At 42.0% G+C, this 25,061-nt stretch overlaps 1 protein-coding gene across 13 annotated transcripts in view; it reads left to right on the forward strand.

Moving 5' to 3' along the window:
* The window catches only part of ncor1 (nuclear receptor corepressor 1), a 297,718-nt gene that overhangs the window by 155,809 nt on the left and 116,848 nt on the right, over positions 1–25,061 (forward strand). For 12 of the 13 annotated variants that reach the window (XM_072243400.1, XM_072243412.1, XM_072243409.1 and 9 more), the window contains exons 17-19: positions 13,067–13,129; positions 17,544–17,686; positions 20,340–20,472. In XM_072243400.1, the coding sequence (XP_072099501.1) occupies positions 13,067–13,129; positions 17,544–17,686; positions 20,340–20,472 (339 nt within the window). The remainder of the gene's footprint in view (positions 1–13,066; positions 13,130–17,543; positions 17,687–20,339; positions 20,473–25,061) is intronic. The other variant, XM_072243405.1, reaches the window with a different exon arrangement.

Here is a 25,061-nt window from a genome sequence, read left to right on the forward strand (position 1 = left end):
AAAAGTCACTGTTGCAAACAGTGCAGCAAGCAACACTGTCATTATTTTGACCCCTATTAGGCAAGGGTACACTTTAGTGTAGTCTGGAGTGATGTACGTTTTATATTTTCTTTTTTTTTTGGAACATTCTGCCACTCTGACTTTTTTTGGAACTCTCTCACTCTCTCTCTGTCTCGCGTGTGCTCTCGCTCGTGGTCACTCTCACTCGCGCTCACTTCTTGCTCTTGTTCTCTCACTCGCGCTTGCTTTCTTGCTCTTGCGCTCACTCTTTCATTCTTCCTCGCGCGTTCTCTCACGCTCGCTCTCAAAAAAATCAATTTCTGGGACATTGTGTATAATTTGCGGGCATCAGGGAGCCACTGTTAATCTGTGAGAGACTCCCGGAACTTCCGGGAGAGGTGGGATGTCTGGTCTATGCCAGCTCTCTGGAGAGTAATTTACTCAGTCCCATTCCCCAGCCCTCTCCCTGCAGCCGTCCAAGATTATTTTCCTCCTTTGTCAGTCTTATTCCTTAGGAAATCCTTGATCAGTTCCAGGTATCGAAAGCAAATTCCAAAAACCACTTACTGTATCCCTTTCTTCATATGCATACTGCCTGTATTAGCACATACAAATTAGGTGCACAAGTAAGCACTCATCCCCTGAACCTGCTCTGCCATTTTATGACTTCAAGGCTGGTCTAATCAATGAGAACAAGAGAAAACTAGCCAGAAATATAAAATTGAGCTGTGAGAATTTCTATCAATATTTTTAAGAGTTAACAAAGTGAGCCAGTAGAAAATCAGTCCAGGGAATTAAAATTAAAAAGTAAAATTACAAACGAATTAAATATTTTGCATCACTCTTTACTGTAGAGGGTTTAAGTCACATCCGAGAAAATGCTATAAATTGAAAATTGCAAGGGAAGGGAAAGCTTTGGAAAATTGCAATCAGCATAAAATGAAACCATGTAATTTGCTGACAGCCATCAGTTATCCAGGTCCCTGTTTAAAATATATATGGAGTGTTGTGGTAATTGTAGGCAACATCTCAAATCTGGCACGTTGTGCATATGCCTGACAACAGACCATGAAACAAAGCTGTGCAAATGTAACCCATTTCATGTACACAGTTGCAAGAAAATGTGGTCTGATCTTCATCTAAGATGGAATAATAAATGCAATCTGCCTAAACTAATAACACTCTTAATTGTCGATATCATATCTTTATTGAACACATTGTTTATTCATTCACAGTCTAGGCTGTAAAATGTATGTGGACCCTTGTATTTTTTTTTAAATACTTCATTTTCAAAATTTTCAAACAAAAACAATGAGATCAACAAAAACATACCAGCTCAGACGTGTATAAAAAAGAAATAAGCAAAAAAAAAAGACATAACATTAAAGGGATGCCTATTGTACAAAGTGCTCAAAAATACTAAACATTAAATCTCAAATGAGGGCCGTGAGAAATCAGCTGGGGGGAAATTGCTCATCCACCCCCCGGCCTCGTCCAGGTAGGCAAGAAATGGATCCCAGTTAGCTGAAAATTCTTTAATTGAATTGGTTCTCAAGAACCTAAGTTTCTCCATCTGTATGACTAAGATCATATCAGCCATCCATCTCCGAAAGGAAGGGGGAGAAGGTGATTTCCATTCCCTCAAGATAAGTCTTTTGGCAACAATCATCCCCAGCATCAGAGACTGTTGTATGGCTGCAGGGAAATAAATAGTAGATTGCGAGCAGCCAAATGTAGCGAGACCAGCTTCCAAGGGGAAGGATCTTTTATAGGCCTTTGAGTACCAGTCGATATTTTGGACCAAAGTCTAGTCAGAATTTGGCAAAACCAAAAGGTGTGTGACAACGTGGCTTCCGTCCCTTGGATCTATCACACATTGGCGAGACAGAAGGGTAAATCCTATGCAATCTTAAGTTTAGAGTAATGGAGACGGTGGACAACTTTAAACTGGATCAGTTGGTGCCTGCTGTTAACAGAGCAAGCTTGTATCATAGACAAACACTTACCCAAGCAGCTTCAGATAACTTAATGCCCAACTCCTCTCTCCAGGAGTCTCTAATCTTCACAATAGACGCTACAGTGCAATTATCAAACAAACGTACAAACTTAGAAACAAGACGACTGGAGTCAGGAGGGTTCTTTAAAATATCAAAAAACATATGTTTCCCTGGAAGGATTTCAAAATTACAAATCTTAGATTGAATGTAGAGTCTAATTTGCAAATAATGAAAAAAGTGCGAATGAAGCAGCTCCGATTTCTGTTTCAGCAGACTAAATGTTGCAAACCGTCCCTCTATGTACAGGTCTTCAATAGAAACTAGACCCTTCTCCCTCCAAGCATGGTAGGTTTTATCTGACCATGAGGGTAGAAAGGAGTGATTGAAACAGATTGGTGTTTGTACAGAGGTCTCTGGTAAATTCAGAACGCTCCTAATCTGATTTAGAATTCTGACGGAATTTTTCAAAACAAAACTCAAACTTTTTGAAGTCCCAAGCCTTTCTAACTTGGAGAACAGTATGGCTGGCAAGGAGGAATTGACAGCAGAGTTAGACTCCATACATAGCCACAAGGGAGCCCCAGAGGCTAGGTTATCCGGAGCCCCCTGTTGCCAAAACATTAAAGCCCTAGCATTGACAGCCCAATAACAGTGTCTAAATACAGGTAATCCCAGCCCTCCTTCAGACTTGGGCTTTTGTAAATGAACTTTCGAAATCCTGTGATTCTTGTAATTCCAGATATAAGACAATATTATGGAGTCCAACTCTTGAAAGAAAGCTGATGTAAGAAAAGTGGGGAGATTTTGACAAAGATAGAGAAACCATTTTAGGGAAACCATTTTAATTGAATTTATACAACCAATCATGGACAGAGGTAGGGTTTTCCAATTTTCTATATTCTGTTTAAGTTTTGAAACAAACTCCACAAAGTTTAATTTGAATATTAATTTAGGATCTTTGGGGATTGTCAAGCCGAGGTAAGTAAAGTGATCTTTAACTACTTTGAACGGGACACTTTCCAAAAAAACCCCGCGTGTAGTCATTGGAGAGGGGCACAAAGTCACTTTTTGTCCAATTGATTGAGTATCCTGATAGTCTGCCAAAAGAGGTGATTAAATCTAGAAGAGGGACTGACTTTTCTGAGTTTTGTAAGTAGAGTATCACATCGTCAGCATATAAACTAATAAATGTTTCAATACTTCCCACTTTCAAACCCAGAATATTTGGGTGACTTCTTATTTTTAAGGCAAGGGGCTGTACCGCAAAAAGGGCCGGCGAGAGAGGGCACCCTGCTGGACTGAACAGTCTAGGGGAAACAGAGTTGACTTGTCACCGTTAATTATAATAGAGCACATTGGGCTGGCGGATATCAGTTTTACCCAAGATACAAATGACTCCCCGAAACCAAACCTGTACAGTGACTCAAACATGTAAGGCCACTCAATCTGGTCAAAAGCCTTTTGTGCATCAAGGGATAAAATTGCTGCCCCATTAGCTTTCCCATGATCAGCATATATAGTATTAAGGAGGCATCTGACATTGGAAAAAGAGAACCTACCCGGGACAAATCCTGTCTGATCAGGATGACAAACGCTTATTTAGTCGGTTAGCCAGCATTTCAGTAATTATCTTTCTATCAAGATTCTGGAGTGCAATGGGCCTATAGCTGGCCGGGTCTGTTCCCTCTTTACCTTTCTTTAAAATGAGGGAAATGTTAGCCTCATACAATGTCCTAGGCAAGGCTTTATCTCTCTCAGAGCAAGATAATCATTCTGAGGAGAAGTGCGGCAAGGATATCATAGAATTTCTTATAAAATTCACAGCCAAATTCATCCGGCCCAGCAGCCTTGCACGACGGAAATGACTTAATGGCAGAAGTTATTTCTTCCAATGTGAAGTCAGATTCTAAGTCCTCCCTAGCAGCGTCACTAAGTTTCGGCATTAGAAGAGAATCAAAGAAGTCATTCAAATCAGATTGAGTGGCATTGCATTTAGAGGTGTAGAATTCGCTGTAAAATTCTTTAAAACAGTAATTTATCTCCTTGGGGTTAGTTAACAGGGCACCCGCCCTCGATCTAATGCAATGAATTGACCTTAGGGCCTGGGCAACCCTAAGCTGCCGCGCCAGGAGCCTCTCAGGCTTGTCCCCCATTTCAAAATGTTTTAGTCTTAATTTTAAGAGGAGGTTATTTATTTGACTACCCAAGATACAATTGTACTCATATTTAAGTTTCATTATTTTATTATAATCTTCAGAGTATTTCAAAGCCTGGTATGTCGCTTTAAGGGTTGGGGGAGTATTCTCAATCTCTAATAATCACCCTTCTCTCTCCCTCTTAGCAGTGGATTCATATGAAATTATATACTCATGAATTACAACTTTTAATGTCTCCCAGAGTGTGGAATCTGACACCTCACCGTTATCGTTAATTTCTATGAAATCTTTTAACCTGGTGGTGATATATTCTATAAATTTCTTATTGGCGAGTAGGGAGGGGTTAAAACACCAGGAATAGATTAATTTGGAAAGAAAGAGATTTAGGGACAGTGGCAAGGGGCTATGGTCAGAAATTAATCTATTATGATGTTTTGTATTGGTAACACGAGATATTAAATGAGAATCAACCAAAAAATAGTCTATTCTACCATAAGATTTGTGAACATGAGAATAGTAAGAATAATCCTTGTTGGTGGGATGTTGAACTCGCCAAATACCTACTAAATTCCTAGATCTAATCAAATTATTTAGGACCTGCACTGACACGACATTTGACGGCAGGCGGGAGGACAATCTATCTAAATATGGGTCCAGGTAGCAATTCAAGTCACCACCGATTATTATATTTGAATTACTGGCATCCGGAAGTAAATCAAAAATTTTCCTAAAAAAATTTGGCTCATCTGTGTTTGAACCATAAGTGTTAAGGAAGGTTAGGGGAAATGAATTAATGGTGCCAGAGATCATAATGAACCTGCCAAGAGGATCTGTGGTCATGGAAGTGAGTTGAAATGGAATATTTTTCCTAAAGAGGATAGCCACACCACGGGCATGAGAAGTAAATGGTGGCTGGTAAACCTGAGATATCCAGCTAGACCTCATTCTGCGTTGCTCAGTTATTTTGATATGGGTTTCCTGTAGAAAAATCACATCTGCAGATAGAGATTTGAAATATCTTAAAAACTTTATCCCCTTTAACAACATGACCAAAGCCCTTAACATTCCACGAGACTATTGTAATATCTTTACCCCCCCCCCCAGCTATGTTCTACTGCAAGGCCTCTGCACATGAGAATAAAAAAGAGATTATTAGAGTTGAGCACAAACATAGTAAACAATGCAAGATAATTGGCAGCCTCATAAGAACACAACATACACAAAAAAAAAACATGTCTGAGCTATAAACAAAAATAACACACACCCTAACCCACCCCGCTTCATGTCTCCCTAAACCAGACACATAGTTCCTCATTTCCATCCTAAAAGGAGCTGCTGGACAGGTAACTAACATTACACAATTATCACAACCCCCCCCCCCCCCGAGAAAATTTATAACACAAATTATATAATACTGTTAAACAAATTCTATTAGGGCTGGGGAGAGTTATCTAGTGTCCACACCTGAAGCTGAACATTCATGACACCAACTCAAATTTAACCCTCATAATAACAAAAATATTTAGAACATTCTCTGCAATTAAATCCCAGTGCGGCATACAGCATCGCAAAACTACATATAACGAGCAAGTCCCTTTCCATATCCCAACATGGAAACCAGCACAAATATAAGCTGAATAAACAGTGTCAATATATCTACTCCCTTTTTCGTGCATTATTCCTTTCCAAGAATTGTGCTGCTTCTATGTAGGTTATAGATTATGAGGACACACAGTCCTCTTTTATTGTCATTTAGTAATCCATGCATTAAGAAATGATACAATGTTCCTCCAGTGTGATATCACAGAAACACCAGACAGACCAAGACTGAAAAACTGACAAAAACCATATAATTATAACATATAGTTACAACAGTGCAAGCAATACCGTAACTTGATCAAGAACAGGCCATGGGCACGGTAAAAAAAAAAAGTTCAAAGTCTCTCGATAGTCCCATCATCTCACGCAGATGGGAGAAGGAAGAAAACTCTCTTCCTGCCACGAGCTACCAGTGCTGCAAACTTGCTGACGCAGCATTCTGGAAGCACTGGCCACAGTCCGACTCTGAGTCGTCCGAAAACTTCGAGCCTCCAACCAGCCCTCCAACACCGAGCACCGTCTCTGCCGGTGGCTTCGACCCCAGCCCCGGCCACCAGCAACAGGAAAAGCCGAGGATTTGGGGCCTTCCCTCCGGAGATTCTCGATCGCACAGTAGCAGCGGCAGCGTACCGGGCATTTCAGAAGTTTCTCCAGATGTTCCTCCGTGCTTCTCACGTCTGTCTCCATCAAATCAAAATTGTGCATGGCCCCTATTTAACAAATACAATATCATTTCATCGGAGAGGCCACGTGCGCTGCGTCATGCCGCCATCTTCTCCTTCCGCCAGGTGGTCATATACTTTAGGCACTCTTCCATCTTGATGATAAATATAGAGCCTAGCCGGATACTGCAGGGTGTGCTTGATTCCTCCATTGCATCCAGAGTTTGCAGTACATCACGAAAGGCACGACATTGAGGCATCACCTCTTTAGTATAGTCCAGGAAGATCAAGACCTTATTTCCCTTGTACTCCATGGGCTGTAGTCTGCTGCAGCGCAGGATCAGCTCTTTCACTTGAAAGTGATGGATACGTGCCAAAATGGTACGCGGTTTCCCGCCAGCAGCCGGCTTTGGATAGAGAGAGCGATGTGCGTGATCAACTTTAACCGGATACGGGAAATGCTCTTCCCTGAGCAACTTGGGAATCAGTCTGGAAACAAATTCAGTAGGTTTACCATCCTCCTCACCCTCTTGTATCCCTACAATCTTAATATTATGTCTCTGGGAACGAGCCTCTAAGTCATGCACTTTAGCTTCAAGCTCTGAATACTTAACTTCAAGCTCTTGCACGCATGTTTCAAGGTCACTGGTGGTTAGTTTTTGTTTAGCCACACGGGCTTGTAAGTCAGCCTGGGAGGCCACAAGCACCTCAAACTTGGTCTCAAAAACATCAAAGCTGTTGTTAATGCCGTGCAGAACTGACTGAGAAATCTCCTGACCTAAATCCTTGCGCATGGCGTAAGTTTTATCCGGTGGTATCTCAGACACAGAGAAGTGCTTTACTGACCCGTTGTTAGCACTAAATTCAGTAGTTTGGCAGTCAGCGGTCTTGGCTTTATTTGCCTTTGGCATTGTCAAACTTTTCCAGACACTTAGTTTAGACATACACTGTTGGTCTATGAATAAAACACGGTATAATAGTAATTTTATCGAGGCCTCAGAGAGGAGCACTGACTAAACACATCTAAACCATACGCATGCGCACTAGCGCCCCCAACCCTTGTATTTAATAACTGAGAGGACCCCTCCTTCAGCAGCAATAACCTCCACAAAATGTTTCCTGCAGCTGCTGATCGGACTTGCACAACAGCGAGGGGAAATTTTAGTTCATCAATATTTCTGGGATACCTTGCATGAACAGCTTTCCTTAGCCTTTATGTTCTCTTTTTGTTAAAATCCTTTTCCTTTGACTTAAGAAGAGGTGGTGTAGTGGTTAGCACAACGCTATTACAGCTCAGGGCGGTGCAGAGTTTAATTCTGGCACTGTCTATAAGGACTTTGTATATTCCCCTCGTGATCTACATGGGTTTCCTTCAGTGCTCTGGTTTCTTCCCACAGTCCAAAGACATTCTTGCTAATAGGTCATTGTAAATTGTCCATTAATGAGGCGGTGCGGCTCATTGGGCTGGAAGGGTCTGTTCCGTGCTGTATCTGTATTGATGTCAGCATCTCTTCGGGTCAGGCCACAGCATCTCTATTGGGTTAAAGTCTGGACTCTGACTTGGCCATTCCAAAACACAAATTTGCTTCTTAAACCGATCTGTTGTTGATTTACTCTTATGTTTCAGATCATTGTTTGCTGCATCATCCAACTTCTATTAAGCTTCAGATGAAGGACCGGTACCCTGACATTCTCCTGGAAAATGTCTTGATACAATTTTGAACTTGTTGTTCCCTCAACAATTACAAGCTTTCCAGGCCCTGAGGCAGCAAAGCAGCTGCAAACCATGGTGCCCTTTCCAACATGCTTCACAGTTGGGATGAAGTTTTGGTATTGGTGTGCAGTGCTCTTTTTCCTCCAAACATAATGGTGTGCATTTCTGCCAAAATGTTCAATTTTTGTCTCATCTGTCCACAGGACGTTGTCCTAGATGTGTTGTGGAACATCCAGATGGTTTTTTGCAAACTTGAAACGTGTAGCAATGTTTTTTTTTGGAGAGCAGTGGTTTCCTCTGTGGTGTCCTTCCATGAACGCCATTTTTGTTCAGTGTTTTTCTTATAGTGGACACATGACTAGCAAGTTTCTTTCTGTAGGTCTTTTGCTGTTACATAGAAACATAGAAAACCTACTGCACAATACAGGCCCTTCAGCCCATAATGCTGTGCTGAGCATGTACTTTAGAAATTACTTAGGGTTATCCATAGCCTTCTATTTTGCTAAGCTCCATGTACCTATCCAGGAGTCTCTTAAAGGACCCTATTGTATCTTCCTCCACCACCATTGCCGGCAGCCCATTCAACGCACTCACCCCAATCTGTGTAAAAAAACCTTAACCCTGACATCTCCTCTGTACCTACTTCCAAGCACCTTAAAACTGTGCCCTCTTGTGTTACCCATTTCAGCCCTGGGAAAAAGCCTCTGGCTATCCACACGATCAATGCCTCAATGACCTGGATAAGGAAGTGGAGGGATGAGAGAAGAGAAATAATACAGAATTTATTAACAGAATTAGCTTCTTAAAAAAAAACCCACATTCAGTGAATACTGAAGGTAAAGTATTCATTAAGTATCTCTGCTATCTCCTCCGGTTCCATACACACTTTTCCACTGTCAAACTTGATTGGTCCTATTCTCTCAAGTTTTATCCTCTTGCTCTTCTCATGGCCCCTTCTGGCTCTTCTAATTTCATTCTTAAGCTCCTTCCTGCTAGCCTTATAATCTTCTAGATCTCCATCATTATCTAGTTTTTTGAAGGTTTCGTAAGCTCTTCTTTTCTTCTTAACTAGATTTACCACAGTCTTTGTACACCACGGTTCCTGTACCTTATCATCCTTTCTCTGTCTCATTGGAACGTACCTATGCAGAACTCCACGTAAATATCCCCTGAATATTTGCCATATTTCTTCCCTAAGTTTCTCTGAGAACATCTGTTTCCAATTTATGCTTCCAAGTTCCTGCCTGATAGCTTCATATTTTCCCTTACTCCAATTAAACGCTTTCCTAACTTGTCTGTTCCTGTCTCCAAAATGCTCTCCCACTGGGAGATCTGACACCTGACCAGGTTCGTTTCCCCAATTCCACATCAAGTACAGCCTCTCCTTTTGTAGGTTTATCTACATATTGTGTCAAGAAACCTTCCTGAACACCTAACAAACTCCACCCATCTAAACCCCTTGCTCTAGGGAGATGCCAGTCAATATTTGGGAAATTAATACTCTTGGGTTCTTTTTTTACTCCTCTCAGTATTGCACGTTGTGCTCTTGGTGTGGTCTTTGCTGGATACCTTATCCTAGGGAGAATAGCAAGATACTGAATTTCCTCCATTTGCAGAAAATTTCTCTTAATGGACTGATGAACACTCAGATCTATAGAAATGCTTTTGTAGCCTTTTCCAGCTCCATACATCTCTTCAATTCTTCTAAGGTCATCTGGAAGTTGTTTTGATCGAGGCATGGTGTACATAAACAGATCTTTCTTGAGAAGAGCAGGCTCTGTCTGTAACCTGATTTTGTGTGTCTTTTATTATAGGGCAGGGCACCTCTACAGCGCACACCTCTAATCTTACCTCATTGACTGGAACATCTGATTCTAAATAGCTTTTGTAGAAAGCATGATCCCAGAGGTTCACATGTTTTTTTTTAACCTAGACTGTTTAAATGGTGTACCCAGTATTGGTGAGAAGCACAATTGTTTGTGTGTTATTAGCTTAGGCAGATTGTGTCTGTATTATTGTGACTTAGATGAAAATCAGACCAGATTTTAAGTAATTAATGCAGAAAACCAGGTAAATGCAAAGCGTTCACAAACTTTTTCTTGCAACTGTATGTAGAAAGTGCTTTATAGAAATACCTTGGGGTAGTGGGAGGCAAAAACAGCCTGGTTCATAGCTATTTCTAGTGTGATGTCATTCAGCTTGGTGGAAAGTTATCCAGGAACACACCAACAGCATTGACTACTTTGAGTCTTCCCAGCAGCATGTGAAGAGCAAGTGCAGTCTGATCCCACATAGGCTTTAACCTCATCAGCAGCCACAAAGCTGCAGTGAAGCAAGACACCCTCAAGCCCAAACAAAGGCCTTAAAAAATGCCTGTTTTTCCTTTGGCCTGATAAGTTTTAACTGTCATTTTGCCACAGAAAGGATTCATCCTTTGATCTCTACATAATAGACCCTGGTCTCCAGTCAATTACCATTGGACCAGACCTTATTCCATTGATCTTTTTGGTAGTTGAGCTATGCCAGCCACCCAGTACTATAAGAAATCACGTACAGCTATCCTCCTTGCTTCAGTGTAATAAAAAGAAGTCACCCCTGGGGCCTGTGAAGAAGCAGCAGTAGTTGTCAACTACAGTAGCACTACTGCGGTAGCAGTAGCAGTAAACTAGCCAAGAATATAAAAGAGGATAGTAAAAGCTTCTTTAGGTATGTGAAAAGGAAAAAAATAGTTAAGACCAAAATTGGGCCCTTGAAGACAGAAATGGGTGAATTTATTATGGGGAACAAGGAAATGGCAGACGAGTTGAACAGGTACTTTGGATCTGTCTTCACTCGGGAAGACACAATCAATCTCCCAGATGTAATAGTGGCCAGAGGACCTAGGGTAATGGATGAATTGAAGGAAATTTAGATTAGGCAGGAAATGGTGTTGGATAGGCTGTTGGGTCTGAAGGCTGATATGTCCCTGGGACCTGATGGTCTGCATCCCAGGGTACTTAAGGAGGTGGCTTTAGAAATCGTGGATGCATTGGTAATCATTTTCCAATGTTCTATAGATTCAGGATCAGTTCCTGTGGATTGGAGGGTGGCTAATGTTGTCCCTCTCTTCAAGAAGGGAGGAAGAGAGAAAACAGGGAATTATAGACCGGTTAGCCTGACGTCGGTGGTGGGAAAGATGCTGGAGTCAATTATAAAAGATGAAATTACGACTCATCTGGATAGCAGTAACAGGATCGGTCCGAGTCAGCATGGATTTACGAAGGGGAAATCGTGCTTCACTAATCTTCTGGAATGTTTTGAGGCTGTAACTATGAAAGTGGACAAGAGAGAGACAGTGGATGTAGTGTACTTGGACTTCCAGAAAGCCTTTGATAAAGTCCCACATAGGAGATTAGTGGGCAAAATTAGGGCACATGGTATTGGGGGCAGAGTACTGACATGGAATGAAAATTGGCTGGCTGACAGAAAACAAAGTAGTGATTAATGGGTCCCTTTCGGAATGGCAGGCGATGACCAGTGGGGTACCGCAGGGTTCAGTGCTGGGACCGCAGCTGTTTACAATATATATTAATGAGTTAGATGAGGGAATTAAAAGTAACATTAACAAATTTGCTGATGACACAAAGCTGGGTGGCAGTGTGAAATGTGAGGAGGATGTAATGAGAATGCAGTGTGACTTGGACAGGCTGGGTGAGTGGGCAGATGCATGGCAGATGCAGTTTAATGTGGATAAATGTGAGGTTATCCACTTTGGTGGTCAGAACGGGAAGGCAGATTATTATCTAAATGCTCAAGTTAGGAAAAGGGGAAACACAACGAGATCTAGATGTTCTTGTACATTAGTCACTGAAAGCAAGCATGCAAGTACAGCAGGCAGTGAAGAAAGCTAATGGCATGCTGGCCTTCATAACAAGGGGAATTGAGTATAAGAGCAAAGAGGTCCTTCTGCAGCTGTATGGAGCCCTGGTGAGACCACACCCGGAGTACTGTGTGCAGATTTGGTCTCCAAATTTGAGGATGGACATTCTTGCTATTGAGGGAGTGCAGTGTAGGTTCACAAGGTTAATTCCGGGGATGGCGGGACTGTCATATGTCAAAAGATTTGAGCGACTGGGCTTGTATACTGTGGAATTTAGAAGGCTCTGAGGGGATCTTATTGAAACATACAAGATTATTAAGGGATTGGACACGCTGGAGGCAGGAAGCATGTTCCCACTGATGGGTGAGTCCAGAACCAGAGGCCACAGTTTAAGAATAAGGGGTAGGCCATTTAGAATGGAGTTGAGGAAAAACTTTTTCACCCAGAGAGTGGTGGATACATGGAATGCTCTGCCCCAGAAGGCTGTGGAGGCCAAGTCTCTGGATGCTTTCAAGAAAGAGATGGATAGAGCTCTTAAAGATAGTGGAATCAAAGGTTATGGGGATAAGGCAGGGACTGGATACTGATCATGGATGATCAGCCATGATCACAGTGAATGGCGGTGCTGGCTCGAAGGGCCAAATGGCCTACTCCTGCACCTATTGTCTATTGTCTGTGATACTATGTCTGCCCTGCTTATAAAGAAAAAAGAAACTTATTAACAAAAGCTGTTAATACATTGAAATAGAGGCATCTCACATCAATGGACCAAGATACTAGGATTCTTAATCTTATGACTGTTGAATTTGAGGTGAAACTGGAATGAGGGATTGTACGTGGAATGATTGTATTAATGGAATTCTTTTGTGGCCTTGGACATTGTTTGACCATTGACCTATGTAATGAAAGATAAAAGGCCTCATTAATCATTTTTATATATATGAAGTTGTTCCAGATGGCAAAGAACTAAGAGTTGCTGTCTGTTCAAGCCACCAGTGGCTGACAAAGCATGGTGCTTTAAATGTTTTGGTGTCTTTGTGGATGAGAGTACTCTACTAACAGTGCTTTCTACCTTTCAGCTGTAACTGAGCCTGTAGAGACGTCCCGTTGGACAGAGGAAGAAATGGAAGTGGCTAAAAAAGGTCAGTGCTGGAAGAGAAAGACTGCTCTTGGCTATCTTTGATTATCTTGTTTCTTGATTCTTGTTATTATTAATTTGAAGTATAATTTATTTAAGAGTTATTTCTATTGGAATTGCATGGGATTTGTAAAGCACCTATCCTCCCAGTCATGTTAACTGCACATCTGTGAGTACATTGTATATCTTCCATCCACAGCTTGGGGAAAGCTTGTTTTTTACACTAGTTGACAGAATTCACATCAATGTTACATACTGAAAAAAAGCCGACCGATTCACCATAAGGAGCGCAGTATTTAAAATTAATCATGACTTTTCAAATGAATAACTGAAGCCAAGTATACCTTGAGCTTTCTAATCTCTGGCAATAATGCTGCCAGTGACGCGTTGCAACCATGGCGTCATGGGAGTTGAAGATGAGGCAAGAGGTGCTGTAAAGGACCTGCACTGATGAGGGCTTGGCCTTTTTGTGATGGTCTTATACAGTGTGGTCAGACTTTCTAGGTTATGGCTCTTTTTATATAATCTCTTCTCTGAATATTTATATCCTTTCTAGCTTGTGTATCCCAGATCCTCATTTGTCACGGCCCAACTAACAAATTCCAGCCCAGTTTCAGTACAATGGCTATGAAATTCTGAAACTTACGGTAGTTATTACCAAGCTCTCCTGGTCTGCTCTAATCCAAGGCTCTTGTTCCCTGTATCCTAAATAATGCCGGGTACTATTTACCCATCCCTCAATGAGCTTTACGCTGATTGATAATCAGCTCCTTTGGTTTTAAAATTCTCAAGTTTGTCTTCAAATTCCTGTATGGACTACCTTTGATTTTTGGAATGCCTTCAGCTCTTGTAGCCTTTTGAGAGCTACTTTTTATTAAATTCTGGTCTTTTTGCTTCACTATTGGCATTTGTGTCCTAGTCTGGTAAAGTTTAAGGATTAGCTTTATTTGTACAGTGAAATGCCTCAATAACCAACACAGTCCAAGGATGTGTTGGGGGCCATCTGCAAGTGGCGCTATTCTTCCAGCACCAACATAGCATGTGCACAACCTACTAACCCGTAAATCTTTGAACGTGGGAAGAAACCGGAGCACCTGAAGGAAACCCACTTGGCCACGAATAGAATCTACAAACTCCATACAGGTGACAGAGGGAATTGAACCTTATTTGCTAGCGCTGAAAAGTGTATTTTACCAGACGCCCCATCACAAACCTTTGCATTTTTCTCTCATACTTACACTGAACACAGGAGGCCACTTGTTTTGTTGAACCCCTGGCAGCTCCTCATAGAGTATTCTCGTAAGTTTTGTACTTCTTCTTATTTCTTTGTAGACCTGTGAGGTACTCTTCTGTACACAATCATCAGCTCACTCTTGATTTGTTTACCACTTATGTACACTAATGGGTAATTTACATTGTCCAAATTACCTACCAACATCTCTCTAAATGAAACCAGAGCACCCAGGGAAAGCTCAGGCAGCACACATAAATGCTGGAGGAGCTTAACAGGCCAGGCAGCATCTATGGAAAAGAGTACAGTCGACATTTTAATCTGAGAACCTTCGGCAGATCTGGAGAGAAAAAGCTGAGGAGTAAATTTAAAAGGTGGGGGAGGGGAGAGAGAAACTCAAGGTGACAGATGAAACATGAAGGGAGAGGTATGAAATAAAAGAGCTGGGAAGTTGATTGGTGAATGAGATACAGGGCTGGAGAAGGGTGAGTCTGATAGAAGAGGACAGAAGGCCATGGAAGAAAGAAAAAGGAGGAGCACCAGAGGGAGGCGATGGGCAGGCAAGGAGATAAGATAAGAGAGGGAAAGGAGGATGGGGAATAGTGAGGGGGGGGCATTACCAGAAGTTGGAGAGATCAATGTTCATGCCATCAGGTGGGCGGTTACCCAGACGGAATATAAGGTATTGTTTCTCCAACTTAAGTGTGTTCTCATAAACATATCGGAGTGAGAAGTGGAATTAAAGTGGGTGGCCACTGGAAGATCACACTTTTTCTGGTGGCCGGAGCCTAGGTGCTCTACGTCAGGTTTCACCGATATACAGGAGAGAGCTCATCCTGTTGTGGAATCTGCACACTCCTCACTAGTACTCAGTCATGACTGAACCCTAATCTGGAGTTGAAGCAGCAGCAGTAAATGATGTGTTAGCACAGAAACAAACACTTTGACGCATGTCCACGACAGCTATTAGTTATCTTTCGGTACTAATCCCATTTGCCAGCATTTTGTCCATAGCCTTTAAATCCTAGAGATTCAGCTAGATGCCTACATATTAGCTGAATATTGTGACCGTCTCGAGCTTCACTGCCCATCCAGCTACTCTGTTCCAGATTCCAACCCTCTTCCATATTAAAGTGTTCTTCAGATCTACTTCAAGCATTTTACCCCCACTGCTTCTGGGAAGGTGATGGCAGTTCGGATGCACCCTGGTCCAGTCAGAGGTGTGTTTGTTTGTTTAGCCTGTGTGCTCGCCGATCACTGTTGGATACTAAGAGCATCAATTACTGCCGGCCTTTCCCAACAGCAAGTTCCTCGATAGTGATGCTGCTGGACTTGCTGTGTACCGTGCGTGGTCCAAAAAAAGGAGCGAGTGATTCTCTTGGACATTTTATTGTGTTGGCAAGATCCTGTTGGACATTTGTAAAGTACTTTTGTAGAATACTGCAAGTCTGGTTCACTGAGCCATTGGTGAGACTGACGGCGGGGGAGCTGCATTGCCTCAGTTGTTCAACAGACAAGGCCTTCATATGCTGGAGTCACCTGTATTAGGGTTAGAGTTCAGTGGCAAAGGAAATCCTGGAGCTGGCTGTGTACCGCTCGACTTAGTACTGGGTTCAGAACTGGCCCTTCCCATCAGTGATGCCCTCTGGTGCTCACTGGGTGGAAGAACAATCTGGACCAGGACAACTCAGGGACTTTGGCAATATATTTTTTTCTCTTTGTGACTACGTTTTTCCGAAATCATAACCATATGTGCTGTGTGTTTTTGGTAATGTTTTATACCTTGTCCCTGGAGGAAGGCTGTTTCATTTGGCTGTATTTAAGAATGGTTGAATGATAATTAAACTTAAAACATGAAATTGAATTTACCCTAATCTTACAAGAGCAAGGATGTGATGCTGAGGCTTTATAAGGCACTGGTGGGACCTCACCTTGAGTATTGTGAACAGTTTTGGGCTCCTTATCTTAGAAAAGATGTGCTGGCTTTGGAGACGGTCCGGAGGAGCTTCACAAGGATGATTCCAGGAATGTAAGGGTTTTACGAGGAACGTTTGATGGCTCTCGGTCTGTACTGGGTCAGAAGGATGAGAGGAGGGGATCTCATTGAGACCTTTTGAATGTTAAAAGGCCTAGACAGAGTAGATGTGGAAAGGATGTTTCCCATAGTGGTAGAGTCTAGGACAAGAGGACACAGCCTCAGGATAGAGGGGCGCCCTTTCAAAAACAGAGATGCGGAGAAATTTCTTTAGCCAAAGGGTGGTGAATTTGTGGAATTTGTTGCCACATGCAGCTGTGGACGCCAGGTCGTTGGGTGTATTTAAGGCAGAGATTGATAGGTTCTTGATTGGACATGGCATCAAAGGTTATGGGGAGAAGGCCGGGAGCTGGGGTTGAGAAGGAGATAGGGAAAAAAGGATCAGCCATGACTGAATGACAGAGCAGACTCGATGGGCCAGATGGTCTAATTCTGCTCCTGTGTGTTATCATCTTATGGTCTTAATCTATGCTTTCAAAATTTAGGTACCTCTGCAATGAGGAAAAATTTCTTTTCTATCTGATGTACGTTCCTTATAATTTTGAATTTTGTATGTCTATCTGGTCTCTTTAAAACCATTTTAAAGATTTTGATGAGCTCTGCCCTAACTTGTGCATTTGTTTTGGTAGCTTGTTAGCAAAATAAGTTTTCTTTGTCAGGATTCCTGTACAATACTTTGGATGTTATGTAAAAGATGCTCCATTATGTCAGTCTCTGAATAATATTTGTAAGTTTGGAATCAATTGTAGAAATTCTATCCACTGAAATCAAGTAGGATAGTTGGGGTATGAGTACAGGCCTGTTCTTTCAGCAGCACAAGTTCATCAGGTTGTAATGGTGTATAATCTCCTATGATGAAAGATTCATCTTATATTCTCTTTACCGGAGATGATATCATTGAACCACACTAAGTTCTTAGGTGACTTGACCAACTGTAGGGACAATGTTTTTTTTCCTGACTGGGATGCCTGGCCAAGGTGATACTAAGGAAGCAGTCTTTGAGGACTATAGTCCTGAGACGAAAGAAAAAAAAAATATTTTGAATAGTGGAGCATATGAGGGGTTGAATTGTGTATTCCTGCTAAATCTTAAATTCTCTAAAAGTTTGAGGAGTCACAGCTTTAATTTGATTTCCCCATACCTTTACTTTAGGTCTCGTAGAACATGGAAGGAACTGGGCAGCCATTGCCAAAATGGTGGGCACCAAAAGCGAAGCACAATGCAAGAACTTCTACTTTAACTATAAGAGGCGGCACAACCTGGATATGTTACTTCAGCAGCACAAGCTTAGAGTGGTGAGTCACTCTCCCCACTCTCTCATACTGTACATCCCCTCTTCACTGGAAAATGTTTGGTCGAAGAGCATCTTGCCCAACACAAGAAACACAAAGTCAAATCCCAAAGTACTGCATATCATCAAAGCAGAAAAACTGCTGACAGGAATAATTGAAATTCTTCCATTCTTTCCATGGACAAACAGGAACGAAAACAGCTTGGGTAGATTCTGATCACAGTATGGGCTCCATGATGTTGCTTCAGTAATTCAGTACATATTGCTTGGTCATAATTCAGGTGAAAGCCATCCTCTTTGGGAGGATTGACTACAGCAGGTTGCTATAGTTCAGGCCGTACCTAAATTGTATTTGGTAATTACATCTCTTACAGTGTAGCTTGTTTTGTCTCCTTTATCTCATGATTCTGTTTACATTATCATCATTTGCAGTTGTCATTTATCCCATTAATATGAACAGTTATGGAAGTTAGGCACAAATAGCCATGGTCAGTTGATTTCCATCCCAGCATTTCAATGCGTTAACTGGGATCTTTAGATTTTAGAACTGTCATTTATTTGAAACATTACACAATACTTCAGAATCAGATTCATATCACTGACGTATGTCATGAAATTTATAGTTTTATGGCAGTAGTACAATGCGAGATACTGAAATTTCTGAGTTACAAATAGTGTGAAAGAAGAATCGTGAGGCAGTGTTTGAGGGTTCATGGATCATTCAGAAATCTGATAGTAGAGGGAAGAAACTGTTCCTGTTGTTGAGTGTGGGTCTTCAAGCTCCTGTACGTTCTTCCCAGTGGTAGTAATGAGAAGAGGACTGAGGGTCCTTATTGGTGGACCCTACCTGAAGGCACCAACTTGAGGTTGGGAAGGGTTGTGTTTGTGCTGGAGCTGGTTGAGCCTACAACCTTCTGCAACCTCTTTTGATACTGAACGTTGGAACCTCCATGCCAGACGGTGATGCAACCATTCAGAATGCTCTCCACAGTACATCTGTAGAAATTTGCTAGTCTTTAGCAACGTACCAAATCTCTTCAATTTCCCAATGAAGTATAGCTGCTGGCGTGTCTTCTTCATGATTGCATTAATATGTTGGGCCCAGGATTGTTCATGATCTTTCAAGAATCACTGGATTCTGCTGTGGTTCCAGAGGACTGGGAGATTGAAAGTGTCATGTCACTCTTTAAGAAGGGAGGAAGGCGAAAGAAAGAAAGAAATTATGGACCAGTTAGCCTAACCTCAGTAGTTGGGAAAGTGTTAGAGTCTATTATGAAGGGTGAGGGTTTGGGGTATTTGGAGACTAAGGATAAAATAAGTCAAAGTCAGCATGGTTTCTGTAAAGGGAAATCTTACCTGACAAATCTGTTAGAGTTCTTCAAGGAAGTAACAAATGATTGAGATGATGAAATAGATGGCGTTATTGACAAGTTTGCAGATGATACAAAGATTGGTGGAGGGGTAGGTAGTGAGAAAACAGGTAGGATGCAGGAGGACTTAGATCAGGAGAATGGGGAAGCAAGTGGCAATTAAAATAATGTTGGAAAATTCATGATCATGCACTTTGGTAGTAGAAATAAATTGCAGACTATTTTCTAAACAAGGCGAAAATCCAAAAATCTGAGATGTAAAGGGACTTTGGAGTCGTTGTCCAGAACACCCAAAAGGTTAACTTGCAGTCGCTGGTGAGGAAGGCAAATGCAATGTTGGCATACTTTTCAAGAGGTCTAGAATACAAGATTAGGGATGTGATGTTGAGGATTTGTAAGGCACTGGTGAGGCCTCACATTGAATATTGTGTAGTTTTGGACTCCTCATCTTAGAAGAGGCACTGGCATAGGAGAGAGTCCAGAGGAGGTTCACAAGGATGATTCCAGGAATGAAAGGGTTATCATACGAGAATGTTTGTTAGTCTATACTCGCTGGAATTTCAAAGGATGAGGGGAATCTTATTTAAAACCTTTCAAAATGTTGAAAGGGCTAGACAAAGTAGATGTGGAAAGGATGTTTCCCATGGTGGGGGCGTCTAGGACGAGAGGGCACAACCTCAGGATAGAGGGTCATCCTTTCAAAACAGATGCAGAGAAATTTCTTTAGCCAGAGGTTGGTGAATTTGTGGAATTTGTTGCCATGTGCAGCTGTGGAGGTTAGGTCATTTGGTGTTTTTAAGGCAGAGATTGATAGGCTCTTGATTGGTCTTGGCATCAAAGGTTACGGAGAAAAGACTGGGAAATGAGGTTGAGAAGGAAAAAAATCAGCCGTGATTGAATGGCAGAGCAGACTTGATGGGCCAAATAGCCGAAATCTTCTCCTTTGTCTTTATGGTCTTATGCTCTTATGGTCTACAAATGGTCATCAATGTACATCGGTCATTAAGTATGAAATTGATCGCTCTGACAAATTGTAAATTGACTAAAGGACAAAGCTAGGTATGTGGACTTGGATCAGATGAGTCTGTCTTGAGCAAGTTTTTACACACAACCCCTGATATTACAATCATTTGTGCAAAACCTCAGAGCTAATGCAGGAGTTCCCAACCTTTTTATGCTGTGGCCATTAACTCTGAGGGGTCCTTGTCCCCAGGTTGGGAACCCCTGATCTAATGTATGCAGAGCTACAAGGTACACATTAGATTTCTCACTTCTCTTTCTCCTTAGCAACAGATGTCACGGAGGTCACGGGAAGACCGGGAAGTTTCTCAATGCGAAAGCATTGCCTCGACTGTGTCTGTACAAGAAGATGAGGACAATGAAGTATCCAACGAAGAGGAGAATGCAGAGGACAGTGAAGGTATTAAGGCAATTGAGCTGTAGTGTAAACAACAGGAATTCTGCCCATGCTGGAAATTCAAGCAACACACATCAAAGTTGCTGGTGAACGCAACAGGCCAGGCAGCATCTCTAGGAAGAGGTACAGTCAACGTTTCAGGCCGAGACCCTTCGTCAGGACTAACTGAAGGAAGAGTTAGTAAGAGATTTGAAAGTGGGAGGGGGAGGGGGAGATCCAAAATGATAGGAGAAGACAGGAGGGGGAGGGATGGAGCCAATAGCTGGACAGGTAATTGGCAAAGGGGATATGAGAGGATCATGGGACAGGAGGTCCGGCGAGAAAGACAAGGGGGGTGGAGACCCAGAGGATGGGCAAGGGGTATAGTGAGAGGGACACAGGGAGAAAAAGCAGAGTGAGAGAAAGAATGTGTGTATAAAAATAAATAACGGATGGGGTACGAGGGGGAGGTGGGGCATTAGCGGAAGTTAGAGAAGTCGATGTTCATGCCATCAGGTTGGAGGCTACCCAGACGGAATATAAGGTGTTGTTCCTCCAACCTGAGTGTGGCTTCATCTTTACAGTAGAGGAGGCCGTGGATAGACATGTCAGAATGGGAATGGGATGTGGAACTAAAATGTGTGACATGTCAGAATGGGAATGGGATGTGGAATTAAAATGTGTGACATGTCGGCTGGGGTGATATACTGCATCCGGTGCTCCCGATGTAGCCTTCTATATATTGGCGAGACCCGACGCAGACTGGACACCTTTGCTGAACATCTACGCTCTGTCCGCCAGAGAAAGCAGGATCTCCCAGTGGCCACACATTTTAATTCCACGTCCCATTCCCATTCTGACACGTCTATCCACGGCCTCCTCTACTGTAAAGATGAAGCCACACTCGGGTTGGAGGAACAACACCTTATATTCCGTCTGGGTAGCTTCCAACCTGATGGCATGAACATCGACTTCTCTAACTTCTGCTAATGCCCCACCTCCCCCGTACCCCGTCCGTTATTTATTTTTATACACACATTCTTTCTCTCACTCTCCTTTTTTTCCCTCTGTCCCTCTGACTATACCCCTTGCCTATCCTCTGGTTCCCTCCCCCCCGTCTTTCTCCCTGGACCTCCTGTCCCATGATCCTCTCATATCCCCTTTGCCAATCACCTGTCCAGCTCTTGGCTCCATCCCTCCCCCTCCTGTCTTCTATCATTTCGGATCTCCCCCTCCCCCTCCCACTTTCAAATCTCTTACTAGCTCTTCTTTCAGTGAGTCCTGACGAAGGGTCTTGGCCTGAAACATCGACTGTACCTCTTCCTAGAGATGCTGCCTGGCCTGCTGCGTTCACCAGCAACTTTGATGTGTGTTGCTTGAGCTGTAGTGTGTTTGAAGTACAGCACTACAAGCCTGGATAAGAAGCAGTAATGGGAAATTTTGTTGTCCTTCTGTCTACTGATCTCCCCAGTCTGCAGCTGTCATTGCTGCCCAATGAAAGTACCTTGCTTGCCAATTTGTCGGTCCTCCTATTCCCCTCGGGATAATTTAGAGTGGGCTTTCACCTTATGACTCCATATACTTTTCCCTTTGCCTCTTCAAATACATACCGCGATAAGCAGCAGACAGGAAGTGGGGGGTCAGCTGAAACAAGCCCTCTGGCGTCCCACAGAGGCAAATGTTGTGTAAGGCTGTTACAAGTGTGCATACCATCAAAGTGTATGACTGACCTGGGTGGAAAATGTTCTGGGTGGCTAACCATATATGTCACAGCTGCCACTGCTTTAGCTTGTGCACTTATGGTCTTGGGTAACTCTAAAGTTGTACTATACCTCTCCTCATCCTCTACATATATGCCACACACAATTCTGCTCACACCCATCTGTACTGATGAAGGGCCTCCTACCACCATTGCCTCCTGCTAATCAGGCAATGTTCTAAACATGCCAACAACTTTCCTGTAATGCATGGGCTCTTACTTAACTTGGTAAACAGGCTAATGTGTGGCACCTTGTCAAAGGCCTTCTGAAAGTCCAATTATACAACATCCACTGCATCCCCTTTATCTATCCTATTTGTAAACTCCTCAAAGAATTCCAGCAGGTTTGTCAGGCAAGATTTTCCCTCAAGGAAACCATGTGGACTTTGTCCTATCTTGTGCTGTGTCACCAAGTACTCCATCACCTTATCCTTGACAATTGACTCCAATATCTTCCCAATCACTGAGGTCAGGCTAACTGGACTATAATTTTCTTTCTGCTGTTTCTTCCTTTCTTAAAGAGTGAAGTGACATTTGCAATTTTCCAGTCCTCTGGCACCATGCTAGCTCTTTCAGAACACTAGGGTGCAGTTCACCTGGTCCTGCTGACTTGTGTACCCTTAGGCCTTTCAGCTTTTTGAGCACCTTCTCCCTTGTAATAGTAACTGCACTCACTTCTCTTTCCTCGCACCTTCAAAATCTGGCACACTGCTAGTGTCTCCACAGTGAAGACTGATGCAAAATATTCATTCAGTTTATCTGCCATCTCTTTGTCCCCTGTTATTATTTCTTCAACCTCATTTTCTAGTGGTCCTACACCCACTCTCATCTCTCTTTTATTTTTTACATACTTGAAAAAGCTTTTACTATCCACTTTGATATTGTTTGCTAGCTTCCTTAGATAATTCTCTTTTCCCTTCTAATGACTCTTTTAGTTGCTTTCTGAAGGGATTTAAAAGCATTTCAATCCTCTGTCTTCCCACTAATTTTGCTTGGTTGTATGCCCTCTCTTTTGCTTTTACATAAGCTTTGACTTCCCTTGTCAGCCATGGTTGTACTATTTTTGCCACTTAAGTATTTCTTTATTTTTGGAATACATCTTGCCCCTTCCCCATTTTTCCTAAAAACTCAATCCATTGCTGCTCTGCTATCATTCCTGCGAGCATCTCCTTCCAATTTACTTTGAGCAACTCCTCTTTCATACCACGGTAATTTCCTTTACTCCATTGAACTACTGCTCTCTCAGACTTTACTTTCTTCCTATCAAATTTCAAGTTAAACTCAAAATATGGTGCTCCATCTGAAGAAATCAAGTTCCTAATTGGAATGCTTTTATCCTCAATACACATTTTGAGGTTGTTGTAGATTGATTCTCCTTTGATATTTGTTTTTAACTTTTTACAAAAGAGAAAAGGAACAGCTTCTTCCCCTCTGCCATCCAATTCCTAAATGGACATTGAAGCTTTTGACACTACCTCACGTTTTTTAATATACAGTATTTCTGTTTTTGCACATTTTAAAAAATTATTCAATATGCATAATTGATTTACTTGTTTATTTATTATGTTTTATTTTATTATTATTTTTCTCTCTCTGCTAGCTTATGTATTGCATTGAACTGCTGCTGCTAAGATAACAAATATCATGTCACATGCCGGTGATAATAAATCGAATTCTGATTCTGATCTCTTCATAAGCTTTTCCATTTTGATAAACCATACATAACTGTTGTCTCGCACAGTTGCCTCATCCCGTTGTATCCCAAATTCTGTTTTTTGTAGCTCTGCTTAGTTGATACTCAGTATCTTCACTCATTTTGTCAATACGATGAACTATAGAGTTATTTCTCTGAGGAATTGATTTTGAAATACTGGTATCTATTTTGAGAACAGTGGTGAGCACTTCTGATGCAGCAGGCATTATTAATCTTTCACCAATTGTATGAGATTTTCTACACTTTGCTGTCATTTTGTAAATGCTATAAGAAGCAATAAGACAATTATTAAGATCATTTTTAGCTTTCTTAACAAATGACTTGAATGTGCAACACCTTCCATATGCTTCTTTCATCTTCTGGAACTGAGTAATACCATAAGTAGTCTTCTCAGGGTGACTTTTACGGAAGTGTTCCTGCAATCTTGATGGTTTCGTGGCTTTATTAGACAGTACAGTATTACAAATAAGACACGTGGGGTGTTGCTGATCTGGTAGGAATGGAATAAAACCATGTTCCAGGTATGTAACATTGTATTGACAAGCTTTCTGTAGTTTTTCTTCCTTAGCACGGATAAAATTCAAGGCTTCACTGCCTTCAGGCTCATAGAGATTGCGCTATACGTATTTATCATCAATGGGGCTAAATTAAAATTAAAGATTGACACAAACTGGGAATGCCTATCAGATGTTGACAACAGCAGTGGATTGACATGGATGGAATGATGGTTGCAGCATGCAAAGGAATGGCAAGGCGAAGATGAAGACAATCACAACAGCGAAAATTATGTCAAGGATTCAGACTGGACTCTGAATGTTAGTCATGATAGAGCTGGTGCTAGAGCTGGTGGAACAAGCTACCTTTATACTATTCTAGTTAGTGGGTTTGCCCAATCACGTAAGGTCTCACAATCCCCAAAGATGGTTCTTGACTGCACATAGGAAGCCAAGATTACTTTGAACACCTCGAGGAATCCTTGGGTTCAGCAGGTTCACTGATTGGCTCTGTTTTACAGTGTAGGTTCTTGCCAGCACTGCTGCATTGAGCAACTTGTTTTCCGTAGATCTGTAGAGAAAATCAAGAGGGTGTACTTGACTTACCATCTGTTAAATTGCATGAACTTGTTCTGTGCTGCAAGTG

Source organism: Mobula birostris, chromosome 25 (genome assembly GCF_030028105.1).
Source record: "Mobula birostris isolate sMobBir1 chromosome 25, sMobBir1.hap1, whole genome shotgun sequence".
Classification (NCBI taxonomy): domain Eukaryota; kingdom Metazoa; phylum Chordata; class Chondrichthyes; order Myliobatiformes; family Myliobatidae; genus Mobula; species Mobula birostris.